The sequence below is a fragment of the Chenopodium quinoa genome, unplaced genomic scaffold (assembly GCF_001683475.1).
Source record: "Chenopodium quinoa cultivar QQ74 unplaced genomic scaffold, ASM168347v1, whole genome shotgun sequence".
Taxonomy (NCBI): domain Eukaryota; kingdom Viridiplantae; phylum Streptophyta; class Magnoliopsida; order Caryophyllales; family Amaranthaceae; genus Chenopodium; species Chenopodium quinoa.
In genome coordinates this window covers 2,284,442-2,294,269 of record NW_018743813.1, presented here as the reverse complement: position 1 = coordinate 2,294,269, position 9,828 = coordinate 2,284,442, and the positions used below count along the sequence as shown (strand labels likewise).

The following is a 9,828-nucleotide window of genomic DNA, read 5'->3' as shown; positions in this document are numbered from 1 at the left end:
CGAGAAGTTTCTTTGGTTTAGCAGGGTATTATAGACGTTTTGTTAAAGATTTTTCCAAAATTGCTAAACCCATAACCATATTGATGAAGAAGGACAAAAAGTTTGAGTGGGACAATAAATGTGAAGAAGCGTTCCAACTCTTGAAACATAAACTAATCACAGCACCAGTACTTACACTCCCGGATGATAGTGGACTATATGATGTGTACAATGACGCATCAAAGAATGACTTAGGATGCGTGCTTATGCAAAATGGGAAGGTGATTGCATATGCATCGAGACAGTTAAAGAAGCATGAAGTAAACTATCCCACCAATGATCTGGAGTTAGCTGCAATCATTTTTACGCTAAAAATTTGCTGCCATTATTTGTATGGGGTGAAATGTAGAATTTACACGGACCACAAAAGCTTAAAATAAATTTTCACCCAAAAGGACTTAAACTCCCGTCAGCGAAGATGGTTAGAGTATACGACAGATTATGATTTAGACATACAATACCACGAAGGGAAAGCGAATGTGGTTGCGGACGCTCTAAGTCGTAAGACTAGTCATGGAATCAACTTGTTGGTAGTGGCTAATGAACTATGTAGAGAAATGATGAAATTGAATCTGGAGGTCGTAGAATGGGGAGTACCAGCGGGTATTCTTGCAAATCTAAGCATCCAACCAACTATCTTTGACGAGATTCGAGTCAACTAAGAGGGGGATGTAAAGTTGGATAGGATTCGCGAGAAAATTAAGCAGGGAAAGACTACAGATTTCAAGATCCACGAAGATGGGAGTTTGAGGTACAAAAATAGATGGTGCGTACCACAGAAATGTGAGGAGGTGAAGAGGAAGTTGATGGAAGAAGGCCACAATACACCTTACTCTGTACACCCGGGAAGAGACAAACTATATAAGGATTTGAAGAAGATGTTTTGGTGGCCAAGAATGAAAAGCGAGGTTGCTAAGTTTGTGGCGAAGTGTTTAACATGTCAAAAGGTGAAGATAGAGCACGGAAGGCCTTAGGGAACGGTGTAGTCACTAGAAATTCCAAGATGGAAGTGGGATTGCATTTCAATGGATTTCGTGACTTGCTTACCTAAGTCAAGGAGTGGAAATGATACCATTTGGGTAGTGGTGGACAGACTTACGAAATCAGCAGTGTTTATGCCAATGAAAGAAACTTGGAAGATGGAGCAACTTGCGAAATCTTACATCAAACATGTAGTGAGGTTACATAGAGTTCCAAAATATATTATATCTGACACGGATTCGATATTTCTCTCATAATTTCTGGAAAAGTGTACAAGAAAATTTTGGTACAATACTTAAGATGAGTACGGCGTTTCACCCTGCCACAAATGGGCAAACTGAAAGAACTATTCAAACCTTGGAGGACATGTTGAGAGCTTGTGTAATAGACTTCCAGGGAGGTTGGGAAGACAGTTTGAATTTAATTGAATTTTCCTATAATAATAGTTACCACGCAAGCATAAGAATGGCACCATTTGAGGCTTTGTATGGGAGAAAATGTAGAAGTCCAATTTGTTGGAATGACATTAGTGAGACCATGATCCTAGGGCCTCAAATGATTGAAGACACAGTTAAACAAGTAAGGGAAATTCAAACTAAAATTCAAGCAGCTCAAGATCGCCAAAAGAGCTATGCAGACTCGAAGCGAAGGGAAGAAGAGTTCAAAATTGGTGATAAGGTGTTGTTAAAGGTGTCACCAATGAAGGGGGTGATGAGATTTGGAAAGAAGGGAAAGCTCAGTCCAAAATACATTGGTCCATATGAAATACTACAAAGAATAGGCAAGGTAGCTTATAGGTTAGCATTACCTATGGAGCTTAGTAAAGTACATGATGTATTTCATGTGTCCCAACTAAGAAGGGACATCCCTGATAAATCCCATGTGCTACAACCCGAAACCATTGAGTTAGATCAAAGCTTAACTTATGAAGAGAGACCTGTTAAGATTCTCGACAGTAAAGTGCGTAGTACACGCAATAAGAACGTGAACATTGTAAAGGTAGTTTCGTCTAACCAAGAATATGAGGAAGCCACTTGGGAGGCAGAAGATGAAATGAAAACGAAATACCCAGAACTGTTTCAGGTATGTTGAGTTACGGGGGGGTAACTCGTTTTCTTTAAGGAAGTGGAATGCGATAGAATTTCGCGCTTCTTCCTTATGTTTTACATACTTCTGGTGCTTTTTGCACAAATTCTATCAAGTGTTTTAGGTATTAGTGCCTCAAAGAGACACAAAGGAGTGATAAATGACAAAAAGTACAGCAATAATATACACAAAAAGGAAAAGTTTTAAGTTTTATTTCCCCAAGTTTTGGGACGAAACTTGTTTTAAGGGGGGTAGACTATAATACACCGTATTTTTATACGTATTTTATTTAATATATATACATTTTATACGTATTTTATTTAATATATATATTTTATAAGGGTATTTAAATAACTCTAGCATTTTAATTATGATGTTTTAATTATTTATCCCATGTAAATTGGGAATATTTTACAAAAGGAAAAGTCGTTTAATTAAATAATTAATGGAAGTTTGGGTTTTATTTTACGAAATTATGATTTTTAACAAGTTTTAGTAGGGAAGGGATTAGGAAAAACTAAAGGAGGGAAAGTTTAGGGTAAAAGGGGAGATAGAAAAGGGGTATAAATATCCCTTTTATGAGGCAATTCAACGTTGCCCAGAGTGGAGAAAACCCAAGGTAAACTTCTCTCCCTTTTCTCTTTATTTTTCTCTTTCTTTTTTTTCTTTCTCTCTACTTCCCTTCCTCTCTTGCCATGCACACCACCACCGGCAGCCACCAACACCACCAATAGGCCGCCGACCACCAGCACAAGCCAGCAGCCGACAGTAGTGGCGCCGACCCCTGTTGTCGGCAGCCTCTTTTCGAAAAAAATGGGTTTTTCTTGTTTAAAATCAAATCTTTATTGCCTAAAACTAATCTATGATATACTCCAATTATAAATTATGAGTTTGGAGGTTTAATTTTGATGTTTGGTTATTGTAATTGTGTGAATTAATTTTCCGATTTGGTTTTTAATTAAAAAGCCCCAATTTTTGAAACCCTAGGTTCTTGTTTCATGATTTATTGAAAGATTATGATGTATAATAGGGTAGGCCTTTGTTTTAAGTGTTTTAAAACCAAATTACAGCAAGTTTTAAGTATAATAAAGTGCTGGAATTTTATGTAGAACACTTGATATTAGGTTTCTTGAAGAAATTTTAATTACACATTAATTGGGACTTAGTTTATGGTGTTTTAAATATAATTTCATCTTATTCTAATTAAATTATGAAGGGTTTTAAAATAGTATATATTGCTAGAAATTTGTTTAGAGTGGATATTAATACTCTATTATGGATTTAATGTGTAGGAGACTTTGAAGTAAGCGATTTCTACTAGTCGTGGCAGTATTAATAACGTACTCAAGCTACGTACGCGTACTTAGCATATTTTGGTGATGTAGAATCATGCTAGGTTTGTTTGTAATTGATTATAAGTAGAATCATGCTAAGGTTTATGTATGGAATTGTGAATTTATAGTGTTTGTGATTGAATTGTGAAGCATGAAATATTTGTGATGGTTTTAGATTGGAAGATTGTATTTTTGGGTATGTTGCGTTTGAACCACAATTTTATTCATGGCATGATAGAAGGCATGATTAATTAAACTACATGCTTAATTATGTTTGGAATGTTAAAAAGAAATTTTATTATGGTTCAAATAATTTTTATTGATGCTTAAAGCATGAAGAAGGAGCTATATAAGTGTCTAGTACACAAGGAATAAATTGTATGTTGGTGCCTTTGTGCACTTAAGGTGTTTTAACACCGAGGGATAGGATTTTTGGCGCATTATGCGTTTAAGGTGTCTTTGACACTGAGGTAGAATTAAAAAGAGTTCAACCTTAAATAATATGTGGTCACTAATTATTCAAGAATTAAATTGGTATGTTTGTTTGATTGAATAATTATTGTTGATTGACTTATTATGCTTTGAGAGTCATCACAAAGTCTAATAATATGTAAATAACGTAAAGTGAAAGAGATTACGCACCAAAAATCTTTGGAACGTATATACCTTGAGTATGAACAATGGAGGGGTTATGGGGTTTTATATTTAACCATAACTTCGAATGGATTACAGGACGCTGTATATTCCTTTTTGTTATTTATTATGCGTAGGAATTCCGCCACCTTTGTGTGGTTTTGTCGCTGGCACGGTTAGCTCCCGTGTCAGTTAACCTCAATTTTATTTCGGGGAGGTTAATAGGTGGAAACCCGTTCGATGCGTAATAAATGCAAAATGAATTAATTAGGGTCTAGTCATTGTATTATGTTGATTGGTATTTGTGAACAGGTGCAATGAGGTAAGTGTGTGTTGATAGGTGAATGCATGTTAGTGTGGCCATTTTACGCTTATGTACTAAGCTTTGCTGATTGTGTGTGTTTGTGTTTTGGCCATGTCTTTACCTTGGCCCTATGATGACCCATTTTTAATGGAGAGTAGTGGAAGCAAGTAGAGATAAGCTTTTTAGGTATTGAAGCATGATCATGATGGGGCATGAGTGAAGAGTGAATCCTATTAGTTTTCATTAGATTACAATGTGTTTTATGCTTTATTTATTTATGATTTATTATGTGTGGACTAACATAAAGGTTTGATTTGGGAACGGTTTTTGAATAAGGGTCTTTAATGGTTCCAAGTTGTATTTTGATTTTATTTGACTTGTTCGTTTGGTTTTAAACTTTATTTTCGTTTGGTTAACTCTGGGTTGACTTGTTTAATCGGTTTTTTAATTTTGAGTCTTCCGCTGTGTAACTTTGATAATTGCCTTACCCGTTTTCACGGTGGCGGTAATGTCTTAGTTATTCCTAAATTGTATTTTTAAAAGAGTAGTATGAGTATTTAAAGGAAAGGAATTTCTAGGGTGTTACAAATGAAAAGGATCAAAATCCTTAAAAATCCTGTCATCACAAGAAAATCTCCCCTCACCTTCACACCCTTGCCCTACATCATCCTCAACATCACTCTCACACTCCAAGTGAGGTGCCTCACGTCCATCTAAATCAAACATAGCACTCATCACTTGGGCTAGCCTCACTTCTCTCAAATTTTGTTCCTCTTGAAGCTCTTGGAGTTGTTTGGTGAGATATTGCATTTGAGAGAGAATTTGGGCATCAATGTTTTTGGGTTGAGGTTCATGATCAAAGTCATGCACATCATCAAAATTAGCATAAACCTCATCAAAATGAGCATAAGGGGGAAAGGTGTCAATTTTCATACTCAGATCATCACAAGGCACATAAGAAGTATCAAGAGAATTCATGCAAAAATTAAAAGAGTCTTGGCATTGAGAATCAAAACAAGAAACATGAGATTCTCTATTAAAAGAATCCCTAGCAAGCCATGTGAAGAAATCCCAAGCATCATGCATAGACAAATGGCAAAATCTACCATTATTCATGTCCACAACCATTCCCCTAGTATACCCATTCATGCCCCAATAAGCTATACCACAAGCATCACAAAGAGAACACCCATTGTAACTAAGGAAACCATCTAGTCTTTCAACGTAAGCATAGAAGGGTTCACCATCAAATTAAGGAAAAGATAAGCATGCCATTTTTATACAAAGAACAAAGAAAAACAAACAAAAATCAAATAATATACAAGAACCTAGCTAATGTAATAAACACAAACTAATGAACGCCTTAGTCCCCGGCAACGGCGCCAAAATTTGATAACGGGTAAGAGTAGGTCGTTGGGACTACTAACCTTAACCAAATTAGAAATTTATAATACCTAAACTTACACTAAACTAGTTAGTGGCAAGTAAAGGGTCGAACCCAAAAGGACTAAGTGTATCAATTTGTGCAAATTAGACTAGTAGGAAAGGTTGTGAGATAGAGAGAGATTAAACTAAACACGACTAAGAACAAACAACTAAAACTAGGGAAAGTGGAATCCAATCACATCAATGTATTAAACAACATCATCAAATAGATGAAAATGACCTTGATTAGGAACATCAACACATTTAACTCACCCTCGCACAATTAAGCATGTTAATTATCCTACTAAACTAATTCACTCTCGTGCAAGTAACCTAGCAAAGGTATGGAAGAATTTAGGGCTCTCAACCAACTCACTCTCGCATAATTGATTGAAAGCACAATTAAGAACATAGAATCGATTAGCTAGAAATATTCTAATCCATAAAAGCATCACCCATACACAATAATCAAGAAACAATTTCATACTAATCACAATCAATCATTTAATTCATTAATATAACCTTCATCCAATTCCCTAGAACAAGACCTAAGCTAACATAATGAAGAAAGACATAGAAAACAAGGTAAAATAAGAATAAAAACAAGATAAAACAAACAAACTAATTAATCTACTCAAATCAACAAACAAAGAGCAAAAACTAAGAATTAAGCAAAGAAATAAAGATGAGAGAAAGTTAGAAAATGCTCATTGAATAGATGAGAAGAAGTTCCACAAAGTTGCTTCTTCAACCTCTCAAAAACTCCATGGAAATCCAAGCTTTCTCTCTCTACAACTACTCCTAAACTAGAGAGAATATCCTAATCTAACCCTAAGAGAGAGAAAATATAAGCTAAACTAATCTAATCTATCTAAAATAAAATGTTGATTGAAAGTTATGAGAAAATATCCCTAAAGGGGTATTTATAATACAATGTAAATAAAAATAAAATAAAAGAAATTAAAAAGAAATAAAACTAAATAAAACAATTAAAATAACTAAACTAAAAACCAACAAAAAAACAAAACTACTATAAAATAAAATAAAAGAAAATGAAAAGGAAAAGAAACCCCAAAAACCCACAATTCCCACCAAACTCACGAAAACAATCAGACTAATCTTTTTCCCTTCTTCATTTCGTGGCTGCTCCAATTCAAACACCATCAGCCATCATCCCAAACAACCATCATCACCGTTCATCAACGTTATCATCATCTAGCATCACCAAATTCTCGGCCTTTAGATTAATTGAAGGGATCGTGGCCGTCCGATCACCAAATCCCAAGCATCATGCATAGACAGGGCTGCGCGGCCGCGAATTGGCTTAGCTGTGAGTTTGGGTTGCTGGTTTCTGTGGGTTGCGTGGCTGATTGGAGGTGGATTGGAGGTGAGTTCGGTGGTGTATTGGTTGTTGGATGAGATGAATTGGTGTTAGTTGGTGCTCGGTTTGGGTGGCTGAAGATGGTGCGCGAAGGTAGCAGGGGATTGTGGTGGTTGGTGTGTGAGTTTGTGGATTAATTTGTGTTGCAGATTGGTGGTGTTTGGTGGTAGATTGAAGGTGAGTGGTGGCTGTGGCGCTGTGGGAGCAGGGGAAGAGTGCGTGATTGCTGTTGCGGGTTGTTTGGTGGTGTAGGTGGTTTGGGTGGCTGCGTGGTGGTTGATTGGGGTTGTGGGTCAGGGCGGTGTGGCTGGATGTAGGTGGTGCTAGTGGTTGCTGTTGGTTGATTGGTTGAGTTGATGGTGTTGTGTTTTTTGGTGTTGGTGTTGTTGGGGGAAAGCAGGGAGTAGGGCAGTGTGGTGATATTGGTGGGTGGTAGATTACTCAATTCTCGGACCTTGAACCCGATCAACTTAGGACCCGAAAACACCTACAACTAAAAACAACACGAGGGGATGATCGAGAACAAAATAAAAATAAAATAAAGTAAAATAATGTAAAGTAAAATACTAAAACTAAAAGAAATTAAATAAAATCAAAAGAAAATAAATATAATATAATAAAGAAAACAAACTTGAAAATAAAATAAAATAAGAAAATGAGAGAAACTAGGAATTATTAACTAAAAATACGAAAATAAACTAAAAACTATTAAAAACTACTAAAATACTCAAAATAAAGATAAAAGACGTGAATAAACAAATAAAAGAAATATAGAACAAAATGGGCTAAATTATTGTAAAATAAGCCGGAAAGCAAATCAATAAACACCCTAAAAGTTACATAAAAGGCATTTATCACTTAGAGAGAGAAGAGAATTAGAGAGTTTTGGTTGAGATTTGTTGATTGAAAAAGGGGAGATATGACCTCTATTTATAGAGAAAAAAGAGGGTCGAAGTATAAGAAAATAATCCGAATTCGAGTCAAAATAAAACTCGATGGACAGCAGTTTTTTGCGGATTTTGTTTTTATCATTACTTTTGATCCATAAGACCAAAAAAGACATATAATATGTCGTTGGAAAGATATTGAATTCTTCTTTATAACCTAATTGAAATAAGATTAAAATATTTTGTAGATAAAAAGATATATCTGAAATAGTGAAATTGTGTCAGTTTTGGATAGAGTTTCATATTTCATTCATATCTTTTTCGTTATAGCTTGGATTTAATATTATAATATATCATTGGAAAGATAACTTCAAGATCTATTTAACCATATTTTATTTGAATAAAGATGATGAGGAAAAAAAGTATTATCTGATTGTCTTTAAACAAAAATAAATTCGAATAGAATTAGGATTTTTAAAAAGGAGAGTTTTTATAAGAGGAAAGTTGTTTTTAAACTCAAATTCTCTAATCTTATCTTTTCAAAAAGCATAATTAAGAAATTTTTGAAATTTATAGAAGCTTCTAATTAATCCTAATTAGTTTAATAATAGGATTAGACCTTTGGACCCTCCACATGATCATTGGGGCGTACGTAAAAATCGATTTGGACCCAGTTTAGTATTTTGGCTACAACTTCCTCATTATTCATCGGAATTGGGCTTATTATATATCGTTGGAAAGGTATTTTCATGCCCCATATAACTACATGAATATTGGACCCATATCATAGACAAAAATAAACTAGAATGCACGTTTTTCATAAATAGGTTAAGAAAGAAATATTTTTAAAAACAGAAAGAAGAGATATTTTAATAAAAACATCCTCATCACTAGACTTTTCACACATTCTCTGTATTTGATAAACAAATTACATGAAAGGTATTCATCACTGGGTTTGTTCTTGGGGAGACACATTTGGGTGTCTATAGAAGCCCCCACTTTGATTGAGTTTGGAGAAACCCAAGTTTTGAAAACAAAAGTCAAAGTATCGATAGCGACGAAGAATGATTCAGAACGTTCTGTGATCCTAAATCATTCTTGTAACGCCGATACCTGAAAAACTAGCGTTAGTTAAAACAGATAACATAGTTAATGAAATGCATATGTATCTTGCACTGTCGAGCACACATCTCTGGAGTTATCGATTTGTTGTTGCATTTGTCGTTGTGACAACCTTCCACAAGCTAGGGAACTCCATCTTGCTATTTTGAAGTTCAATCGTCTCTGATCAATACAACTTTTTTAATATGTTCACGCGTCTCTGAACAAAGAGCTTCTTTTTAATTTGTCCACGTATCTCTGAACAAAGAGCTTCTGAATGATATGCCACGCGTCTCTGAGCAAAAGATCTTTGATGATATGTCCACACGTCTATGAATGAAGAGCTTTTGACAATCTTCCTCAAGCTAGGGGATACCACCTGAAGGTTGTTATGCCTGTAACTGCCTTCCATTTTCGCTGTGATAGTCTTCTGCAAGCTAGAGAATACTATCGAATATTGCTTTGCCTTAAACGACCTTTTACCACCTTGTGACCATCTTCCGCAAGCCAAGGAATATAATCGAAGATTACTCCGCCTAAAGCCGTCCTCAATTGTTGCGATACTTTGGGTGATGACAATCTTCTTTTCTTTGGGAATAGTTTCCAACACAACTCTTGTATGATGTATGAAAATTTGATTTAGGGAAAGTTGTCAAT

The 9,828-nt window shown here is 35.2% G+C and overlaps 1 protein-coding gene across 1 annotated transcript; it reads left to right on the top strand.

The window, feature by feature from the left end:
• The first annotated feature begins 1,485 nt into the window (after nucleotides 1-1,485).
• LOC110685450 lies at nucleotides 1,486-2,263 on the top strand. Its single transcript, XM_021861975.1, has 2 exons — nucleotides 1,486-2,103; nucleotides 2,231-2,263. The coding sequence occupies exons 1-2, from the start codon at nucleotides 1,486-1,488 to the stop codon at nucleotides 2,261-2,263; spliced, it is 651 nt and encodes a 216-aa protein (XP_021717667.1).
• The last annotated feature ends 7,565 nt before the right edge of the window (nucleotides 2,264-9,828 follow it).

Excerpts from the sequence above, each read along its gene's own strand:
- LOC110685450 (XM_021861975.1), top strand. The coding sequence starts at position 1,486 with ATGGCACCATTTGAGGCTTTGTATGGGAGAAAATGTAGAAGTCCAATT. Across the intron at positions 2,104-2,230 it reads AATACCCAGAACTGTTTCAG|GTATTAGTGCCTCAAAGAGA; the intron begins GTATGTTGAGTT and ends CAAGTGTTTTAG.